At 43.1% G+C, this 23851-nt stretch overlaps 1 protein-coding gene across 5 annotated transcripts in view; it reads right to left on the bottom strand.

The window, feature by feature from the left end:
- col4a4 (collagen, type IV, alpha 4) overlaps positions 1–22930 on the bottom strand; it is a 174208-nt gene extending 151278 nt beyond the window's left edge. For 3 of the 5 annotated variants that reach the window (XM_046295032.1, XM_046295035.1, XM_046295037.1), the window contains exons 1-3: positions 22045–22319; positions 20748–20895; positions 2185–2227 (exon numbers count right to left, since the gene is read on the bottom strand). In XM_046295032.1, the coding sequence (XP_046150988.1) occupies positions 2185–2227; positions 20748–20794 (90 nt within the window). In that variant the 5' untranslated portion in view covers positions 20795–20895; positions 22045–22319. Of the gene's footprint in view, positions 1–2184; positions 2228–20747; positions 20896–22044; positions 22320–22579 lie in introns of those variants that run through there. The other 2 variants (XM_046295033.1, XM_046295034.1) reach the window with 2 other exon arrangements.
- Between the last annotated feature and the right edge of the window lie 921 nt (positions 22931–23851).

Raw genomic sequence — 23851 nt, 5'->3', positions numbered from 1 at the left:
AAGTACACTTCTACCCACAAATGTAAAAGCATTGGATTTGTGTAGGCATGGGCTAGAGCAGGGCTTCCCAAACTCAGTCCTCGGGACCACAAGGTGTGCGAGTTTCTTTTTCTTTTTTTTGCCCTAGCACTACACAGCTGATTCAAATACTCAACTAATCATCAAGCTTTGATCATTTGGATCAGCTGTGTAGTGTTAGGGCAAAAACCAAAAACATGCACCCCTTGGGATCCCAAGGACTGAATTTGGGAAATGGTGGCCTGGAGGGAGTTTCCAGCCTATTTCATAAATCAGTAAATTCCTCTAAAATCCATGAAGGTCAGTTATGTGTACAATTCGGCAGATGTTTGGGGGTGGGGGTGCTGCAATTTTTTTGTCCACGCTACAGATGGCTACATCAGTCCGCTAATACAGGACTGGTAAAGGCCCAGTGCACTACGCATTTCTCTGGTATTTCAGGGGGTGTAGGAGCACCCTCAGCACCTCTACGTCCTGTGGCTATGCAATTTGGAAAAATGGACAGGCCTGGTCTGAACACAGGAGGTGGAGGTTAAAGTGTCAAAGCATGATCAGACTTCCTTCTACCTCATATACACTAGTAACAGGACAGATAGGTTATTATGCATATCAATGAACGTTAACAATCAAAGTAATTTAATGAATAAAGCACATATACAGTACCTGCAAGCCATAGAAAAAGACAGGAACCTTCCCACTTAGCATGATTGGCTGAGATAATGGCTGGGCTGGATGAGTTCGGATTGGTGTGCATGTGGCAAGCTTCTGTCTATAACATGAGTTGGTCAATATTTGTAGGTAATCCTTTCTTCTAACGTGGCCTTTTTTGGAAGATATCAAAGTGTTGCTCTCCACTTTCTAGAGGACTGAGTTTTGAAATCAGTAGAAGGCCAGGTGGAATTAGAGTTGGACAGCTAAGGAGATGGAGAAAATTCTGCCTTTTGATTGCAAATATACAGAGGGAGTCAAAAAGAGAACACACAGAAAGCTGTATAAAACACCTGCATTACATCTTCAAACTAAAGGCAACCATGACATCCGTGACAGAGAGGAGAAGCGTCCATACATGTACATGGGTAAGATAGTCTAGCTAGCTACATTTTCAGATATTACACCTTTCTAATTTTGTCAGAAAGTTATTTTCATTTCAAGTTAAAGGGTACTGTTAGGTAGGTAGCTAGCTAACGTTACCTAGCTGGCTCGCCAGCTAACGTTACGTGTATGATCTGACTCCACTATGCACGTAACCATTTCCATAGAATGTGCATGATGTCACTGCAAAAACTGTCGATAGCTGGTAAATTTGCTCTGGGTATCTACTCTAATGCCAGAGTGCAGAATAACTGACAAATTTACGAATGTTCAAAACCAGTTGAATATGGCCGGTGTCAGTAAACGTTGGCAAACAAAGCGTAATTGAATTGCTGCCAGCAGCACAGTTAGTCACCAACACTACGGATAACATGAAAACAGCCTAAGCAGCTCTGCTAAGGCGAGTAAAATGGTCAGTGTGAGCTGTTCTCTCATGTGTCTGGAAGTAGCTAGCAAGCTAGCCAACATTACCAGTTAGCTTGGGAGCTTGACTGGTGTTATTAGGTCAGAACGCTCTGATCTACCCTACTCCTTGGCCAGAGCATCTAGTGTGTGTGCTCTGAAATTTTACAAATGGACAACCTGACAACGGTCTGAGTTTACGAACGCCCAGGGCGCAATCTGGCACTCCAGATTGAATTTACGAATACACCTGTAGTATAAACCAACCTTTATTCTTGAAATGTTTGGTTGTTAAGTACATTGCCTCACATGTGAATCCTTAAAGAGATGGGCTAAGGCTTAAGAGGGTGTGAATGAAGCTAAATGGGTGTAGACAAAGAAGAGCTCTCTAGTAGGTTTACCAAAACATTCAAGAGACATTTTCTCAAAAGTGAAGTTACAATTTTATCAACTTTCAAAGCATAATTACTTTCCCATTGTTACACAGCTGTATTGTATGATATACCATTTTCTAGCTCAGTCTCTACTTCTATTCAATGTAAAAATCACAATTTCAAATTTTGCAACATTGAGACCGAATCAAGCCGGTCAGTCACATTTTATCACTCAGGCCGAAATTACTGTAAACCTATGAGATATTTCAAAGAATGTTGGTAGAAACCACTCACTTACCCCCATTACGGCCTGTCCAGCAACGACCATTATCACAAGCCACCTATAGAAGAGAAGACATTAAAGTTAGGGCCCATTTTTGCACCAGTTGGTTTCAAAAGTGGAGAAGAGCAGACCTGCGTTCAATACCATTTGAAATCTTTTTGTGTTTTCTCTGGTCTACTTGGAGTGCCATATGGGAAGGGTTTTCACCTTTTTGACTATTCTATAGGTTACATTGTACCAGGCAGGCTCAATCAAGCCCAGAGTATTAGAAAATATTTGTATTTGAATTCAGGTCTTAATAAAAGCTCAGAAAAAGCTAGATCCTTTCTTCTACAATAAACACACAATTTCCTATTAATTAAAGTTATTTACAGGTGCAAGCTGACTGTGTCAAAATGACTGAGTAGGGCCCTAAGTTAAGTGTGAGGGCCCTAAGTTAATTTTTTTGTAATAAATTGTTTGTCAGTTTTCTCATAAATAAGATGTTTGTGAACCACTGCTGTAAGGAATTCTTTCCAAATAATAATAAAAAATGTACAGAAAAGGTCAGTGTGAAGGCCAAATTACAGAGGAAATACTTTTTGAGGCTAATTAAATTCCTTCAATCTGGAAAAAACCCAAGGTTTGCTGGCATACCAGTAGAGGTCTATCAAGCCTTTTTTTGATATACTTAAAGCTCCATTGTTAGGTTGTTTTAACTACTCCTATGAAATGTTAGCCTGTTAGGTACTTAGCAGGAAGGTCTGATTTCACTATTATTATAACAAGACCCAGATGGCAAATGTATAGATCCAGTCTTAAAAATAGGAGGCCTCTTACACTTCAATGTTGTAATGTAAAAAATGCATAGCAGTCAGAATTGAAAAGGTTTACCAGATATTGTTCATCCTGATCAGACAGGTTTTTTACATTGACGTTACATTGGAGATAAATATATGACAGCTTCTAGAAGTAATACAACATCATGAAACATCTAAGAAGCCAGGCCTGGTATTTATAGTGGATTTTGAAATAGTAATACAGTGATAAAGTAAGAATGGATTTTATTCATAAATGCCTGGATTTTTTTCAATTTTGGTGACTCTCTTATAAAATGGGCAAAAGTCATGTATAGCAACCTCAGTTGTAAAATAGTAAATAGCGGTTACTTCTCAGAGAGTATTGAATTGTCAAGAGGAGTTAAACAAGGGTGTCAGCTGTCACCATAGCTATTCGTTATGGCCATCGAAATGCTAGCTATTAAAATTAGACCAAATAACAACACGTTTTATATTAAGTCTGCAAGCTACATCCATGCAATATCTCATTGAAGATCTAGATAACTTTTCTGGACTCTCTGGACTAAAACCTAATTATGATGAGTGTACAATATTACGTCTTGGATATTTTAAAAATTCTACTTTTACATTACCCTGCAGTTTACCTATAACATGGCCTGACGGTGAAGTAGACATACGTGGTATTCAAATCAGAAGATATATACATGAGCTCTCTACAATGCATTTTAATAGAAAACTTGTAAAAATAGACAAGATCCTGCAACCACGGAGAGGTAAATACCCGTCTATTCAAGCAAAAATTGCCCTGATTAACTCCTTAGTCATATCTCAGTTTAGTCACTTACTTATGGTGCTGCCTACTTCTGATGATTAATTTTAAAAAATGTGCCCCTGGACAAGGCAATTAACCCACTGTTTCCTGGTAGGCCGTCTTTGTAACTAAAAATGTGTTCTTAACTGACTTGCCAAGTTAAATGAAAGTACAAAATAAAATGTATTTTAAAATTATGAGCACTTTTTTTTCTCGATGTATCTGTCTATCTATATAATGAATAGGGTGGGTTGAGATTATTAAATATAAAAGCACTAAACATCTCTCTAAAATCTTCACTTATTCAAAAGTTTTACTTGATCCATAAATGGTTCTCAAGTAGATTACTAAGAAAAGCTCAGTAATCTACTGTCTTTTTGACTTTGTGCAGATATCCATATCTCATTTTCTATGAATTGAAAATGATACTTTTTCAAAGAATACAGTGGGGAGAACAAGTATTTGATACACTGCCGATTTTGCAGGTTTTCCTACTTACAAAACATGTAGAGGTCTGTACTTTTTAAAATCATATGAACACATCAACTGTGAGAGACAGACTCTAAAACAAAAATCCAGAAAAACACATTGTATGATTTTTAAGTAATTACTTAGCATTTTATTCAAATCAAATCAAATCAAATTTTATTTGTCACATACACATGGTTAGCAGATGTTAATGCGAGTGTAGCGAAATGCTTGTGCTTCTAGTTCCGACAATGCAGTGATAACCAACAAGTAATCTAACTAACAATTCCAAAACTACTGTCTTATACACAGTGTAAGAGGATAAGGAACATGTACATAAGGATATATGAATGAGTGATGGTACAGAGCAGCATACAGTAGATGGTATCGAGTACAGTATATACATATGAGATGAGTGTGTAGACAAAGTAAACAAAGTGGCATAGTTAAAGTGGCTAGTGATACATGTGTTACATAAGGATGCAGTCGATGATGTAGAGTACAGTATATACATATGCATATGAGATGAATAATGTAGGGTAAGTAACATTATATAAGGTAGCATTGTTTAAAGTGGCTAGTGATATATTTACATCATTTCCCATCAATTCCCATTATTAAAATGGCTGGAGTTGGGTCAGTGTCAATGGCAGTGTGTTGGCAGCAGCCACTCAGTGTTAGTGGTGGCTGTTTAACAGTCTGATGGCCTTGAGATAGAAGCTGTTTTTCAGTCTCTCGGTCCCAGCTTTGATGCACCTGTACTGACCTCGCCTTCTGGATGATATTGCATGACATAAGAATTTGATACATCAGAAAAGCAGAACTTAATATTTAGTACAGAAACCTTTGTTTGCAATTACAGAGATCCTACGTTTTCTGTAGTTCTTGACCAGGTTTGCACACACTGCAGCAGGAATTTTGGCTCACTCCTCCATACAGATCTTCTCCAGATCCTTCAGGTTTCGGGGCTGTCGCTGGGCAATAGGGACTTTCAGCTCCTTCCAAAGATTTTCTATTGGTTTCGAGTCTGGAGACTTGCTAGGCCACTCCAGGACCTTGATATGCTTCTTACGGAGCCACTCCTTAGTTGCCCTGGCTGTGTGTTTCGGGTCGTTGTCATGCTGGAAGACCCAGCCACGACCCATCTTCAATGCTCTTACTGAGGGAAGGAGGTTGTTGGCCAAGATCTCACGATACATGGCCCCATCCATCCTCCCCTCATTATGGTGCAGTCATCCTGTCCCCTTTGCAGAAAAGCATCCCCAAAGAATGATGTTTCCACCTCCATGCTTCACGGTTGGGATGGTGTTCTTGGGGTTGTACTCATCCTTCTTCTTCCTCCAAACACAGCGAGTGGAGTTTAGACCAAAAAGCTCTATTTTTGTCTCATCAGACCACATGACCTTCTCCCATTCCTCCTCTGGATCATCCAGATGGTCATTGGCAAACTTCAGATGGGCCTGGACATGCGCTGCAGGATTTTAAACCATGACGGCGTAGTGTGTTACTAATGGTTTTCTTTGAGACTGTGGTCCCAGCTCTCTTCAGGTCATTGACCAGGTCCTGCCGTGTAGTTCTGGGCTGATTCCTCACCTTCCTCATGATCATTGATGCCCCACGAGGTGAGATCTTGCATGGAGCCCCAGACCGAGGGTGATTGACCGTCATATTGAACTTCTTCCATTTTCTAATAATTGCCTTCTCACCAAGCTGCTTGCCTATTGTCCTGTAGCCCATCCCAGCCTTGTGCAGGTCTACAATTTTTCCCTGATGTCCTTACACAGCTCTCTGGTCTTGGCCATTGTGAAGAGGTTGGAGTCTGTTTGATTGAGTGTGTGGACAGGTGTCTTTTATACAGGTAATGAGTTCAAACAGGTGCAGTTAATACAGGTAATGAGTGGAGAACAGGAGGGCTTCTTAAAGAAAAACTAACAGGTCTGTGAGAGCCGGAATTCTTACTAGTTGGTAGGTGATCAAATACTTATGTCATGCAATAAAATGCAAATTAATCATACAATGTGATTTTCTGGATTTTTGTTTTAGATTCTGTCTCTCGCCGTTGAAGTGTACCTATGATAAAAAATGACAGACCTCTATATGCTTTGGAAGTAGGAAAACCTGCACAATCGGCAGTGTATCATATACTTGTTCTCTCCACTGTATCTCTTTTCCAAACAAGCATTGCAGAGTTGGCTACAATTTCATCCCCCTGAAAAACATTTCAACAAATATTATGGCTGAACTCAAATGTGCAGGTTGATTAAAACCTGTATTTATGGGAAAGATGTTTGAAAAGGGTTTTTTGAATTTAAATGATAGAGTTATGTCTTTCATGGAGTTATCAGAATTGTATGGGAAGGTCTGCTCAATCCAAGATTACAACCAATTGATTACAGCACTAATCCAAAAATGGAGGCGGCAGGTGGCAGTGGGTGGAGGTAGGGAACTGGTCAGTCTGCTCAATATAAAGGATCAAAACTTGAGGAGGAATAAAAATAGCATAAATAGGAAAGTATACCAGTTTCATTTGAGGACCAGGATGTTGACAGCTGCGCCATACAGATGGCAAAATAGTTGGGAAGAGATTTTTTATGTACAGATTCCATGGTACAGGGTGTATGAGTTCATATATAAAATGACGCAAGGTTTAAGACTTCGTACTTTTCAGCTAAAATTATTATATAGAATTCTTGCCACCAAGAAAATATTGAATATTTGGGGGATACAATCATCAAAGCTCTGCAGATTTTGTTGTGGGGATACAGAATCAATAGATCATTTATTTTGGTATTGGCCTAAGGTACCCTGTTTTTGGTTACTACATGATTCCATATGTGTTATTTAATAGTTTTGATGACTTCACTATTGTCTTCACAATTCTACAATGAGTAGGTGTCCTAAAACTTTTGACCGTTAGTGTAGGTTCAGAACTTTGAAAAAGAACAGTTAAAATATATGGCAAATATAAATCAAACTGGATGGTCTTCAGAAATAGATGGGAGGGGTTGAGGGAAACGGAAGGATAGGAGTAAAAAACAAACAAAAGACACCTATTGTAAAATAGATTGTGTTCTTAAAATGAATATAGTATGTATAAGCTGGAAGTAGAAGCCTAAGTGTTGTTGGTCATTAGTTTACTCCAAATAGGGGAAGGGTGGTAGGGTTATGGTAAAATAATGAAGGAAAATGTACTTTGGAAAGTATTCAGACTCGTTAACGTTTTCCACCTGTTGTTAGGTTGAAGCCTTATTCTAAAACATATTAAATTGTTTTTATCCCCATCAGTCTAAACACAACACAAAGCAAAAACAGGTTTTTAGAAATGTTGGCATTTTTCTGCAAATCCTCTAAAGCTCTGTCAGGTTGGACGAGGAGCGATGCTGCACAGCTATTTTCAGGTCTCTCCAGAGATGTTCGATCAGGTTCAAGTCTGGGTTCTGGCTGGGCAACTCAAGTACATTCAGAGACTGGTGCCGAAGCCACTCCTGGATTGTCTTGGCTGTGTGCTTAGGGTCATTGTCCTGTTTGAAGGTGAAACTTCGCCCCAGTCTGTGGTCCTGAGCACTCCGGAGCAGGTTTTCATTAAGGATCTCTCTGTACTTTGCTCCATTCACCTTTGCCTCAATCCTGACTAGTCTCCCAGTTCCTGATACTGAAAAACATCTCCAAAGGATGATGCTGCCACCACCATGCTTCATCGTAGCGATGTTATTGGCCTGGTGATGAGCAGTGCCTGGTTTCCACCAGACTTGACACTTGGCATTCAGGCCAAAGAGTTTAATCTTGGTTTCATCAGACCAGAGACTCTTGTTTCCTGCTTGGCAATCTCCAAGCAGACTACCGTCATGACGTTTCCCTGTTGGGTGAGGTTTATGACCCCCCCATAAATACCCTTTCCCCTTTTCTCTCCACTCCATAGAATGGACTCCTGGAAAGCCCTGTGTTACCACAGAGAAAGTATGGTAACATCAAAAGGTTGGGAAATGGAACAATATTTCCCTTTCTCAACCAGTTGAAAGTGTCCGTTGGTACTTAAAGAATATGATGTCAGATCAGTTGTTGTCAGGGACATTATATCTGTCATGTTTTGTCATTTATTATCTTGTCTTGTCCCTGTGCTTCCCATTCTATTCGTTTCCCTCTGCTGGTCTTATTAGGTTCTTTCCCTCTTTCTATCCCTCTCTCTCCCCCTCCCTCTCTCACTCTCTCGCTCTCTCTTCTCTCTATCGTTCCGTTCCTGCTCCCAGCTGTTCCTATTCCCCTAATCAATCATTTAGTCTTCCCACACCTGTTCCCGATCCTTTCCCCTGATTAGAGTCCCTATTTCTTCCTTTGTGTTCCGTTCCTGTCCTGTCGGTTCCTTGTCTAGAATTCACCGTGCTGTGTTTGTGTATCGCCCTGTCGTGTCGTGTTTTCCTCAGATGCTGCGTGGTGAGCAGGTGTCTGAGTCTGTCTGGTTCAAGTGCCTTCCCGAGGCAACCTGCTGTTCACCTGCTGTTCAAGATCGAGTCTCCAGTTTGTCCTCGTCATTTCGAGTGAAAGTTGTGTTTTTTGTTTGTATTTACTTTACTGGATTAAAGACTCTGTTTTCGCCAAGTCGCTTTTGGGTCCTCTTTCACCTGCATGACAATATCTGATGATAGGACAACAAAAATCGTATGTTGGAAAGTCTACACATTCTAGTTATCAGATTCACATGGAATTGTTGAGCAATTTAAACGTTTAAATATGACACTATTTGTGAGAAGATGAAATGTGATTTTAGCTTCTAAATTAGATAATTGTTTTCATAGGTAAACTTATGCTCACTCAGTGGCCACGCCCAAGTGAACAGACATTGGATGAAACACACCCTTCTCTCCCCAAGTACAAAAGCCTGTTGACGGAAGTCAACCTCAGTTCCTGATGATGTCAGGACTGGTATCCCTATTACATATATGTAATTCTGTGTGATTATTTAGGTATTTAGTAAATAAATAATTAAGCCAATTTTGTATTGCTGATTCAACTTTTTAGTTAGGGTTTGTGCAGAACCAAGTACTCACGACAATCAGAATGAGACCGATCTAGGTGACGATTAATAATTGACTGCTATTGTTATGAAAGATCTTGAGATCTTTGAGTGGATTCGGGAGATAATTCTATATAAATTAATTATTCCGTGGTGCCCCAGGTTATTAATGGTTTAATTGTTGCATGGTTTAATTCAATCACATAATCAATTAAACGTTAGGTAATCAATTTGATAAAATAGCATGTCATAATTTAATCATAGTGAGAGACACGACACTATCATGTGCCTTTTACTGAGGAGTGGTTTCCGTCTAGCCACTCAACCATAAAGGCCTGATTAGTGGAATGCTACTGAGATGGTTGTCCTTCTGGAAGTTTCTCCCATCTCCACAGAGGAACTCTGGCGCTCTGTCAGAGTGATAATCTGGTTATTGGTTACCTCCCAAACCAAGGCCCTTCACCCCCGACTGCTCTAGGGTTAGGGTTAGGAAGATTCTTTGTGGTTCCAAACTTCTTCCATTTAAGAATGATGGAGACCACTGTGTTCTTGGGGACCTTCAATACTGCAGAAATGTTTGGTACCCTTCTCCAGATCTGTTCCTCAACACAATCCTGTATCGGCGCTCTATGGACAATTAGTTTGGACTCATGGTTTGGTTTTTGCTCTGACATGCACTGTCAACTGTGGGACCTTATATTGACAGGTGTGAGCCTTTCCAAATCATGTCCAATCAATTGAATTTACCATAGGTGAAGGATGATCAAATGGGATAAGGATGCACCTGAGCTCTATTTAGAGTCTCATAGCAAAGGATCTAAATACTTATACAAATAATATTAATACATTTGCAAACGTTTCTTAAAACCTGTTTTCGCCTTGTCATTATGGGGTAATGTGCGTAGATTGCTGAGTTTTAAAATGTTTTTATCCATTTTAGAATAAGGCTGTAATGTAACAAAATGTGCAAAAAGTCCAGGGGTCTGAATTACTTTCCAAAGGTACTGTATCTACAGTACCATTCAAAAGTTTGGAAACACCTACTCATTTTTCTTTATTTTTACTATTTTCTACATCGCAGAATAATAGTAAAGACAAAACTATGAAATAACACATATGGAATCGTGAAGTAACAAAAAAAGTGTTAAACAAATACAAATATATTTCAGATTCTTCAAAGTAGCCACCCTTTGCCTTGATGACAGCTTTGCACAATCTTGGCAATCTCTCCAACAGCTTCATGAGGAATGCTTTTCCATCAGTCTTGTAGGAGTTCCCACATATGCTGAACACTTTTTGGATGCTTTTCCTTAACTCTGTGGTCCAAATCATCCCAAACCATCTCAATGGGGTTGAGGTTGGGTGATTGTGGAGGCCATCTGATGCAGCACTCCATCACTCTCCTTCTTGGTCAAATAGCCCTTACACAACCTGGAGTTGTGTTTTGGGTCATTGTCCTGTTGAAAAACAAAATGAGAGTCCCACTAAGCGCAAACCAGATAGCATGGCGTAACGCTGCAGAATGCTGTGGTAGCCATGCTGGTTAAATCACAGACAGCTCCCACACACCATCACACCCAGAGCATATCAGACAGCTTTTTCTCTACCACATCTATGGATTACTACCGCAAGCTCTGAACCTTTACACCGGATCATCGCAGCTAGCTAGCTGCTATCCGAGTGGCTACTCCTGGCTAACGTCTCCGTCCCGAAGCAAGCACCAGTTAGCCTGGAGCAAGCCTCAAGCTAGGCCCATCTCCCAGCTAGCCAAAGAGGTCCACCAGCCAATTCTTGGGCTACAATACCTCTTTTGCCAATTGGCCTGGACCCTTTACTGCCAACACGGAGCCCCGCTGATCCATCACGACTGGTCTGCTGACATAGCCGTCCAAGGTGGTCTCAACAGGCTCTTCCGTTGCGACATCGCCGGATGCCCATCTGCTAGCCCCGGTCCGCTAGCTATCTGAATCACATTGTCTCCAGCTCGCCTAGTGTAGCAGCGACAACGGAATTTGGCTCCCTGACTCATCTAGTGCTACTCATTGGACCCTATGATCACTTGGCTACACATGCATCTCCCTAATGTAAATATGCCTCAACTATTGCTGTTTTGGTTCGTTATTGTTTTATTTCACTGTAGAGCCAATAGCCCCACCCAATATGCCTTAGATAGTCCTTTTGTTCCAACACTCACACATGTGGTGACCTCACCTGGCTTATCTGGTGCCTCGAGACAAAACCTCTCCCATCGTCACTCAATGCCTAGGTTTACCTCCACTGTACTCACATCCTACCATACCCTTGTCTGTACATTATGCCTTGAATCTATTCTTTCGCACCCAGAAATCTGCTCCTTTTACTCTCTGTTCCGAACGCACTTATAGCCTTTAGTCAAAACTTAGAATAACAACAAAAAATATCTAGTTAACAGAAGAAAGGAAGACAAAATAAGGACAAAAGAAGGACAGAAGAAAAAGGAAAAGAAAGAGGACAACAAAGTGAAACAGTCAGCACTTCTATTGCAACTTCGTATTTCGTCGTCCTAACGTAGTCTACACTGCTATCTGCCCAGCAGCTAGCCAGCTAGCAAACGTCCACCGTCTACCGAATAGCAGCACTGTAGAAACTATTACACTCAACTGAACGACTTGATTAGTGTAGTGTTAGCTAGCTACATAGTTGTCTTTGCTGTCTTCGTATCCAAGATAATTGTGTAGTTTAGAGCGTGTAGTCTTAGAGTGATTATCTTAATTTACCGAGGTTAGCTAGCCAGCTATTTGTCGTCCTTAACGTAGGAGACACTGCTAGCTAGCCAACAGCTAGCCAACGTCTACTGAATAGAACTTCCGCACTCAACAACCCGGTCGCATTCCGCTTCGCTCCACAGGTAGTATCACATTTTTTATTTCATTACAGCACAACGGTTTGATTTGTTTGATCGTAGCTAGCTACATAGCTAGCTACATAGCCGTCTGTGTATCAAAGATAATTGTGTAGTCTAGAGCGATTTTCTAGGTTAGCTAGCCAGCTATTGTCGTTCTTTTAACGCAACGTAACGTAATCAACACTGCTAGCTAGCCAGCTAGCCCCCGAATAGCAGCACTGTAGAAACTACTACACTCAACGGAACGACTTGATTAGTGTAGTGTCAACAACGCAGCCACTGTCAGCTAGCCTACAAAGTCAACAACGCAGCCACTGCCAGCTAGCCTACTTCAGCAGTACTGTATCATTTTTAATAATTTTAGTCAATAAGATTCTTGCTACGTAAGCTTAACTTTCTGAACATTCGAGACGTGTAGTCCACTTGTCATTCCAATCTCCTTGCATTAGCGTAGCCTCTTCTGTAGCCTGTCAACTATGTGTCTGTCTATCCCTGTTCTCTCCTCTCTGCACAGACCATACAAACGCTCCACACCGCGTGGCCGCTGCCACCCTAATCTGGTGGTCCCAGCGCGCACGACCCACGTGGAGTTCCAGGTCTCCGGTAGCCTCTGGAACTGCCGATCTGCAGCCAACAAGGCAGAGTTCATCTCAGCCTATGCCTCCCTCCAGTCCCTCGACTTCTTGGCACTGACAGAAACATGGATCACCACAGATAACACTGCTACTCCTACTGCTCTCTCTTCGTCCGCCCACGTGTTCTCGCACACCCCGAGAGCTTCTGGTCAGCGGGGTGGTGGCATAGGGATCCTTATCTCTCCCATGTGGTCATTCTCTCTTTCTCCCCTTACCCATCTGTCTATCGCCTCCTTTGAATTTCATGCTGTCACAGTTACCAGCCCTTTCAAGCTTAACATCCTTATCATTTATCGCCCTCCAGGTCCCCTCGGAGAGTTCATCAATGAGCTTGATGCCTTGATAAGCTCCTTTCCTGAGGACGGCTCACCTCTCACAGTTCTGGGCGACTTTAACCTCCCCACGTCTACCTTTGACTCATTCCTCTCTGCCTCCTTCTTTCCACTCCTCTCCTCTTTTGACCTCACCCTCTCACCTTCCCCCCCTACTCACAAGGCAGGCAATACGCTCGACCTCATCTTTACTAGATGCTGTTCTTCCACTAACCTCATTGCAACTTCCCTCCATGTCTCCGACCACTACCTTGTATCCTTTTCCCTCTCGCTCTCATCCAACACTTCCCACACTGCCCCTACTCGGATGGTATCGCGCCGTCCCAACCTTCGCTCTCTCTCCCCCGCTACTCTCTCCTCTTCCATCCTATCATCTCTTCCCTCTGCTCAAACCTTCTCCAACCTATCTCCTGATTCTGCCTCCTCAACCCTCCTCTCCTCCCTTTCTGCATCCTTTGACTCTCTATGTCCCCTATCTTCCAGGCCGGCTCGGTCCTCCCCTCCCACTCCGTGGCTTGACGACTCAATGCGAGCTCACAGAACAGGGCTCCGGAAGGCCGAGCGGAAATGGAGGAAAACTCGCCTCCCTGCGGACCTGGCATCCTTTCACTCCCTCCTCTCTACATTTTCCTCCTCTGTCTCTGCTGCTAAAGCCACTTTCTACCACTCTAAATTCCAAGCATCTGCCTCTAACCCTAGGAAGCTCTTTGCCACATTCTCCTCCCTCCTGAATCCTCCTCCCCCCCCCTCCTCCCTCTCTACAGATGACTTCGTCAACCATTTTGAAAAGAAGATCGACGACATCCGATCCTCGTTTGCTAAGTCAAACAACACCGCTGGTTCTGCTCACACTGCCCTACCCTGTGCTCTGACCTCTTTCTCCCTCTCTCTCCAGATGAAATCTCGCGTCTTGTGACGGCCGGCCGCCCAACAACCTGCCCGCTCGACCCTATCCCCTCCTCTCTTCTCCAGACCATTTCCGGAGACCTTCTCCCTTACCTCACCTCGCTCATCAACTTATCCCTGACCGCTGGCTACGTCCCTTCCGTCTTCAAGAGAGCGAGAGTTGCACCCTTCTGAAAAAACCTACACTCGATCCCTCCGATGTCAACAACTACAGACCAGTATCCCTTCTTTCTTTTCTCTCCAAAACTCTTGAACGTGCCGTCCTTGGTCAGCTCTCCCGCTATCTCTCTCAGAATGACCTTCTTGATCCAAATCAGTCAGGTTTCAAGACTAGTCATTCAACTGAGACTGCTCTTCTCTGTATCACGGAGGCGCTCCGCACCGCTAAAGCTAACTATCTCTCCTCTGCTCTCATCCTTCTAGACCTATCGGCTGCCTTCGATACTGTGAACCATCAGATCCTCCTCTCCACCCTCTCCGAGTTGGGCATCTCCGGCGCGGCCCACGCTTGGATTGCGTCCTACCTGACAGGTCGCTCCTACCAGGTGGCGTGGCGAGAATCTGTCTCCTCACCACGCGCTCTCACCACTGGTGTCCCCCAGGGCTCTGTTCTAGGCCCTCTCCTATTCTCGCTATACACCAAGTCACTTGGCTCTGTCATAACCTCACATGGTCTCTCCTATCATTGCTATGCAGACGACACACAATTAATCTTCTCCTTTCCCCCTTCTGATGACCAGGTGGCGAATCGCATCTCTGCATGTCTGGCAGACATATCAGTGTGGATGACGGATCACCACCTCAAGCTGAACTTCGGCAAGACGGAGCTGCTCTTCCTCCCGGGGAAGGACTGCCCGTTCCATGATCTCGCCATCACGGTTGACAACTCCATTGTGTCCTCCTCCCAGAGCGCTAAGAACCTTGGCGTGATCCTGGACAACAAACTGTCGTTCTCAACTAACATCAAGGCGGTGGCCCGTTCCTGTAGGTTCATGCTCTACAACATCCGCAGAGTACGACCCTGCCTCACACAGGAAGCGGCGCAGGTCCTAATCCAGGCACTTGTCATCTCCCGTCTGGATTACTGCAACTCGCTGTTGGCTGGGCTCCCTGCCTGTGCCATTAAACCCCTACAACTCATCCAGAACGCCGCAGCCCGTCTAGTGTTCAACCTTCCCAAGTTCTCTCACGTCACCCCGCTCCTCCGCTCTCTCCACTGGCTTCCAGTTGAAGCTCGCATCCGCTACAAGACCATGGTGCTTGCCTACGGAGCTGTGAGGGGAACGGCACCTCAGTACCTCCAGGCTCTGATCAGGCCCTACACCCAAATAAGGGCACTGCGTTCATCCACCTCTGGCCTGCTCGCCTCCCTACCACTGAGGAAGTACAGTTCCCGCTCAGCTCAGTCAAAACTGTTCGCTGCTCTGGCTCCCCAATGGTGGAACAAACTCCCTCACGACGCCAGGACAGCGGAGTCAATCACCGCCTTCCGGAGACACCTGAAACCCCACCTCTTTAAGGAATACCTAGGATAGGATAAAGTAATCCTTCTCACCCCCTCCCCCTTAAAATATTTAGATGCACTATTGTAAAGTGGTTGTTCCACTGGATGTCATAAGGTGAATGCACCAATTTGTAAGTCGCTCTGGATAAGAGCGTCTGCTAAATGACTTAAATGTAATGTAAATGTAAAAAACTTTATCCTTCTCCTCCTCTGTTCCTCTGGTGATGTAAAGGTTAACCCAGGCTCTGCATCCCCCAGCACCACTCCCATTCTCCAGGCGCTCTAATTGGTTGACTTCTGTAAGCTTAAATGCTTTGGTTTCATGCATGCTAACATTAGAAGCCTCCTCCCTAAGTTTGTATTATCCACTGCTTTAGCACACTCCGCCAAACCTTATGTTCTAGCTGTGTCTGAACCATGGATTAGGAAGGCCACCAAAAATCCAGAAATGTCCATCCCTAACTACAGTGGGGAGAACAAGTATTTGATACACTGCAGATTGTGCAGGTTTTCCTACTTACAAAGCATGTAGAGGTCTGTAATTTTTCATCAACTGTGAGAGACGGAATCAAAAACAAAAATCCAGAAAATCACATTGTATGATTTTTAAGAAATTAATTTGCATTTTATTGCATGACATAAGTATTTGATCACCAACCAACCAGTAAGAATTCCGGCTCTCACAGACCTGTTAGTTTTTCTTTAAGAAGCCCTCCTGTTCTCCACTCATTACCTGTATTAACTGCACCTGTTTGTACTCATTACCTGTATAAAAGACGCCTGTTCACACACTCAATCAAACAGACTCCAACCTCTCTACAATGGCAAAGACCAGAGAGCTCAGTAAGGATATCAGATATATAAAACTGTAGACCTGCACAAGGCTGGGATGGGCTACAGGACAATAGGCAAGCAGCTTGGTGAGAAGGCAACAACTGTTGGCGCAATTATTAGAAAATGGAAGAAGTTCAATATGACGGTCAATCACCCTCGGTCTGGGGCTCCATGCAAGATCTCACCTCGTGGGGCATCAATGATCACGAGGAAGGTGAGGAATCAGCCCAGAACTACATGGCAGGACCTGGTCAATGACCTGAAGAGAGCTGGGACCACAGTCTCAAAGAAAACCATTAGTAACACACTACGCGGTCATGGGTTAAAATCCTGCAGCGCATGCAAGGTCCCCCTGCTCAAGCCAGAGCATGTCCAGGCCCGTCTGAAGTTTGTAAATGACCATCTGGATGATCCAGAGGAGAAATGGGAGAAGGTCATGTGGTCTGATGAGACAAAAATAGAGCTTTTTGGTCTAAACTCCACTCGCTGTGTTTGGAGGAAGAAGAAGGATGAGTACAACCCCAAGAACACGACCCCAACCGTGAAGCATGGAGGTGGAAACATCATTCTTGGGGATGCTTTTCTGCAAAGGGGACAGGACAACTGGACCATATTGAGGGGAGGATTGGATGGGGCCATGTATCGCGAGATCTTGGCCAACAACCTCCTTCCCTCAGTAAGTGCATTGAAGATGGGTCGTGGCTGGGTCTTCCAGCATGACAACAACCCGAAACAGACAGCCAGGGCAACTAAGGAGTGGCTCCGTAAGAAGCATCTCAAGGTCCTGGAGTGGCCTAGCAAGTCTCCAGATCTGAACCCAATAGAAAATCTTTGGAGGGAGCTGAAAGTCCGTATTGCCCAGCGACAGCCCGAAACCTGAAGGATCTGGAGAAGGTCTGTATGGAGAAGTGGGCCAAAATCCCTGCTGCAGTGTGTGCAAACCTGGTCAAGAACTACAGGAAACGTATGATCTCTGTAATTGCAAACAAAGGTTTCTGTACCAAATATTAAGTTCTGCTTTTCTGATGTATCAAATACTTATGTCATGCAATAAAATGCTAAGTAATTACTTAAAAATCATACAATGTGATTTTCTGGATTTTTGTTTTAGATTCTGTTATGCAGGTGAATGAGGACCCAAAAGCGACTTGGCGAAAACAGAGTCTTTAATCCAGTAAAGTAAATATACAATCATAAAGCACAATTCCACTCGTAATGACGAGAACAGACTGGAGACTCGATCATGAACTGCAGGTTGCCTCGGGAAGGCACTTGAACGTAGCAGACTCAGACACCTGCTCACCACGCAGCATCTGAGGGAAACACGACACGACAGGGCGATACACAGACACAGCACGGTGAACAATAGTCAAGGATCCGACAGGGCAGAAACGGAAAACAAGGGGAGAAATAGGGACTCTAATCAGGGAAAAAGATAGGGAACAGGTGTGGGAAGACTAAATGATTGATTAGGGGAATAGGAACAGCTGGGAGCAGGAACGGAACGATAGAGAGAAGAGAGAGAGGAAGGGAGAGAGAAAAAGGGGAACGAACCTAAAAAGACCAGCAGGGGGAAAACGAACAGAGGGAAAAGCAAAATGACAAGACAATATAAGACAAAACATGACAAGATTCTGTCTCGCACAGTTTGAAGTGTACCAATGATAAAAATGGAAGACCTCTACATGCTTTGTAAGTAGGAAAACCTGCAAAATCGGCAGTGTATCAAATACTTGTTCTCCCCACTGTATAACATCTTCCGACAAGATGGAACAGCCAAAGGGGGCGGAGTTGCAATCTACTGCAGATATAGCCTACAGAGTTCTGTCATACTATCCAGGTCTGTGCCCAAACAATTGAGCTTCTACTTTTAAAAATCCACCTTTCCAGAAACAAGTCTCTCACCGTTGTCGCTTGAAATAGACCCCCCCCCCTCAGCCCCTAGCTGTGCCCTGGACACCATATTTGAATTGATTGAATCTATCTTCAGAGTTTGTACTGTTAGGTGACCTAAACTGGGATATGCTTAACACCCTGGCCATCCTACAATCTAAGGTAAATGCCCTCAATCTCACTGAAATGATCATGGAACCTACCAAGTACAATCCTAAATCCGTAATCATGGGCACCCTCTTAGATATCATCCTGACCAACTTGCCCTCTAAATACACCTCTGCTGTCTTCAACCAGGATCTCAGCGATAAGTGATGGGTCCACGGTCAAACGCCCACCCCACATAACTGTCAAACGCTCCCTAAAACACTTCAGCGAGCAGGCCTTTCTAATCGACCTGGCCCGGATATCCTGGAAAGATATTGACCTCATCCCGTCAGAAGAGGATGCCTGGATGCTCTTTAAAATTGCTTTCCTCGCTAAATTAAATATGCATGCCCCATTCAAAAAAAATTGAAATAAGAACAGATATAGCCCTTGGTTCAACCCAGACTTGACTGCCCTTGACCAGCACAAAAACATCCTGTGGCGTTCTGCATTAGCATCAATTATTAATAGCCCCGCGATATGCAACTTTTCAGAGAAGTCAGGAAACAACATACTCAGTCAGTTAGAAAAGCTAAGGCTAGCTTTTTCAAACAGAAATTTGCATCCTCTAGTACTAATTCCAAAAAGTTTTTGGACACTGTCAAGTCCATGGAGAGTAAGAGCACTTCCTCCCAGCTAACCACTGCACTGAGGCTAGGAAACACTGTCACCACCGATAAATCTATGATAATCGATAATAATAATAATACATTTTTCTACAGCTGGCCATGGTTTCCACCTGGCTACCCCTACCGCGGCCAACAGCTCAGCACCCACTGCAGCAACTTGCCCATGCCCCCTCCACTTCTCCTTCACCAAATCCAGATAGCTGGTGTTCTGAAATAGCTGAAAAATCTGGATCCCTACCAATCAACTGGGCTAGATAATCTGGACCGTCTCTTTCTAAAATGATCAGCCGAGATTGTTGCAACCCCCATTATTAGCCTGTTCAACCTCTCTTTCGTATCATCTGAGATCTCCAAATATTGGAAAGCTGCCGCGGTCATCCCCCTCTTCAAAGGGGGAGACACTCTAGACCCAAACTGTTATAGACCTATATCCATCCTGCCCTGCCTTTCTAAAATCTTCAAAAGCCAAGTTAACAAACAGATCACTGACCATTTAGAATCCCACCGTAACCGCAATCGACAAAAGACAGTACTGTGCAGCCGTCTTCATCGACCTGGCCAAGGTTTTCGATTCTGTCAATCACCGCACTCTTAAGGCAGACTCAACAGCCTTGGTTTCTCTAATAACTGCCCCTGCCTGGTTCACCAACTACTTATCAGATAGAGTTCAGTTTGTCAAATCGGAGGGCCTGTTGTCCGGACCTCTGGCAGACTCTATGGGGGTGCCACAGGGTTCAAATCTCAGACCGACTCTTTTCTCTGTATATATCAATGATGTCGCTCTTGCTGCTGGTGATTCTCTGATCCACCTCTATGCAGACGACACCATTCTGCATACATCTGACCGTTCCTTGGACACTGTGTTAACAAACCTCCAAACGAGCTTCAATGCCATACAACACTCCTTCCTTGGCCTCCAACTGCTTTTAAATGCTAGTAAAACTAAATGCATGCTGTTTAACTTTGTTGTGTTCAAGGCTTATTTTTACAGACTATGGTGTGAGGAAACTGGGCAGACACTGTGATTTGAGCTATAGAGCAGTGGACACCAAACTTTCCTGAGTAATGATCACTTTCTCAGTCAAAATGCAATCCAAGATCTACTGCTCAGATTGTTTTTAAACATGACTTAAGCCTATGCAAAATTAACCAATTAAAAACAGTTCTGTAGCAATGAGGTTTGTGCAGTAGGCTATAGGCCCAATACATTGTCACTGCATCTTGGCTATGCTTGAATTGCCCTAGCAATGTTGTTCTTAAACCAATTTAGAGTCCTCACAACAGACCCGGGATTGTTCCCAGGCTGTGTCACAACCAGCCGTGATCAGGAGTCCCATAGGGCGGCGCACAATTGGCCCAGCATTATCCGGGTTAGGGGAGGGTTTGGCCGGCAGTACTGTGAAAGGTGGGCTATAATCTGATGGAAATTAATAGGCATACAACCAAAAGTATGTTTCCTTCACTTAGCCCTCCAACACCTGTCTGCTTCCTTCAGATCTGCAAACACCAAAAGTGGAAGGCACTAGTTGGGGGAAGGGGCAGAGGAGGATGGTGAGGGCAAGACAGCTCCTAATAATGGCTAGAACTGAGTGAATGGTTTCCATGTGTTTCCATCTGCCACCAGCCACCATGCTGGTAAGGGGCTATGAGTTGTTTTGGCCAAGCAGAAATGGCGAAGATGTGAACGGAAGGAAATTAGAGAAAATTAGACAATGAGATCATGAGAAGTGAGTTGGTAATCTGACCAGAGAGGGAGTTTGGTCCAGGTGGTGCAGCAGGTAGAGACCGTCATCTCCGCCACTTAGGGCGTGTCCTGCTTCCAGACAAGCCCTTGACCTCTGCCTTGCCTCTGATTGGTGCAACAGCAACGATGAGACTGCCTCTCGACCTCTCCTATGAGATAGACAAACAACGATAAGAGACAGAATACTCTCAGATAGGAAGGTAGATAGAGTAAATTTATGTACAGTAAAAGTGTTGGGTTCAATTCCATTGAAACTTAGTAAATTCATAAATCAAATGTAATTTTAATTCCTGAATTTATAAAATCATCCATTTGTTAAATGGATTCAAATGTATCTCTTTAATTGGCGCAGTTAAAGATGCATTAACGAATAAAACAATTATATAAATAAATGAATAGAGAGTGGATGAATGGATGGATAGATATGCGCACACACACACACACACACAACTTTGTCATAACAAATGTCTGTGACCTGATGAACTGTGAACAAGATGTACTTTGCGGATCAGTTCTCATTGCACGAAAAGCTGGTTCGTAGGCAGGCAGCCTGAGATAAAGGGCTTATCATTATAATGTATGAATATTTTCAAACATCAAAATGAAAGCCAGGTTATTAGATCACATGTTGAGGTTTTCAACAACAAAAATATTATTGCTTGTGCCCCATTTTTTCTAAGCTAAACCTCAAAACTCGCAACCAATTATGATGTGATGATGATCACCATCATCATTATGACCTCTTATTATTGCTGATATTACACAGCTCTCACTGCAATCGTGCATCACTGTATCTGTATTAAAGATAAGCCTGAGGGGGCTTGTGTACAGTATTGCGGGGACACCGTGCTGATTTTGTGATACGTGCATACTGAATTGCTTTGACAAAATAGCCCCCCAAGCCCTACTCTGAGAATAGGCCTCCAATCCAGATACATTTGAAACTATAAGAAATCTATTACCGAATCAAATATGTGTGTAACCTAAATTTTTCAAGTAAAAATACTTTGAAATGCATGGTCTGAGTATATTCCCACGAAAATCAAATTGGTTCAAATATGCCTAGGTAATAATCCTGCAAATTCAATTAACCTACAATAAAATTGAGCGAAGATATGGCAACGAATGAAACCGTTGCAAATGACCCCCAAGACATGTATAATAGGAATTTGCGCTATTGAGAAAATGAATGATTAGGTCTACCCGTCATATCCTAGATAGGGTGCGAGAATCGTCCCAATCTAACGCAGAGTTTTTATTGTAGACAATAAGTGTGCTATGCAATAAAAAACGCTTACCCCAGTCTTGATACACGGTGTCGGACTCCGTTGACGAAATGTCGTGCAAGTTCAAGTCCCACTGTGACAATACTTTCGCATACACTTGTTCCTTAAATCGAAAAACCATCACCTTTATCCCTAAATAGTGTCGTGCAAAAAGAGCCTAGCTATTTCAGAATCGTTGTGTCATTTGGCTTCATATCAATTAAGAAAATAAAACAACAAAAAGTTTAACGAAGTACAAGTCTTAAAACACAGAGACCTCAACAACCGCTAGTAAGTATGGAGGCTACCTCGTCCACTCCGCACCTCATACCGTAACTAACCTAAAGAGCGCAACAACATTTCACAATACATTTATCCGGTTTATTTTTATACTATCAAATGGATTAATAGACCCACCTTAGAACAATGTATATAATACTATATAAAACATATCACCATGTATCATTATTAATTAAAAACGAAATATAAAAATACAGCGTAATCACAAAGTATTACGGTATTTAAGTGTACACCGCTCATTCTTAAATAAGCACTTGACCGTACTCACTTTTCCAACATATACAATATGTTTCTCGACGATTGTATGTCCCACTCGTTCTTATTATACCTCAGCAGTAACACTTTGTTGCCTATGACTTGGGTGTATTATTTAGCCTTAAAATGCTTAGCTGTCAGGTGTGAATGGGGGCTCGAAGGTAAAAGCACTGTCTTTCTTGAGGGTTATCTTTACCACGCGCTATATCCACCTATCAAAGTCCAGAAACCCGTCGCAGTGACAGCGAGCAGTAGGCAATTTATTCTTATTTTTAAAACACATGTATTCAAGAGGGCTGCTGCATTACTTTTACAGTTACAAAGATATCCAACTGAAATGACGGACTTTCTCACTTTTCCCGCACTGCTCTGGAGTGTCCTGTTGCTAGTGCTCAGCGGCATCATCACACCCGCATGCACAGATGATGTAAGTATAAAAATGCAATGATGAATTAGGCTATAAGGGCTCAGCTCAGGGTAATGTCTGCTGCATATCGTGCATACGTGTATTATAACTGACTTGTAAGGGAAATACTTTTTATTGCGAACACTAATCTGAGTTGACGATATAGCTGAGTTGGCGGGTCGTCCATGCCGAAATTACTTCACATGATGTGTCACCTGAATAGCCACCTATAGACGTATTACTGTTGCCCTAACTCATACAGGTAGCCTAGATTTACTTGGTGTAGCAGGAGCGCTATGGACATAAGATTGACATAAAATACATTAATTTCAGAGTTGAATTATGTTGATGTAATTTATTGCCCCTACAGGTCTAAGGCTCACGACAGGTGTATTACAAAGCTTTAGGCTACTGGTTAAGATTACATTTAGTTGTAGAGTGGTGACAATGTTAATATGGTAGAATGGAAATGGTCCGATTTCTTTGCATGCCTGTAGATTCAGCCAGCTCCAACAGAGGCGCCATTGCGCACACGCACGCACGCACGCACGCGCACTCTTGCACACACACACACATCACATATTCACACGCACACATTCACACACGCACACATTTCCCCAGGCCCATCCCTGAGCTGTGTACTTAAAACAAGCGCTCAAGTGCCCAAATGTGCTGAAAAAATATTCCCAGACCAAGGTTAATATAGTTGTGTGTTTTTATATTAGATTAGATTTGATTAGTTTATTTTAATCTCTGTTTCAGTTCGTTTTAGACCAGATTTGCTCGTTTTTATTTAGTTAGGTCCAGAGTTGAGTTTGAGTGGTCTATGGATTAGAGCAGAGCTGCCTAAACCACTTCCTGGAGATCCACCATCTACCA

Source organism: Oncorhynchus gorbuscha, linkage group LG13, assembly GCF_021184085.1.
Source record: "Oncorhynchus gorbuscha isolate QuinsamMale2020 ecotype Even-year linkage group LG13, OgorEven_v1.0, whole genome shotgun sequence".
Classification (NCBI taxonomy): domain Eukaryota; kingdom Metazoa; phylum Chordata; class Actinopteri; order Salmoniformes; family Salmonidae; genus Oncorhynchus; species Oncorhynchus gorbuscha.
This window is presented reverse-complemented; position numbering and strand designations above follow the sequence as displayed.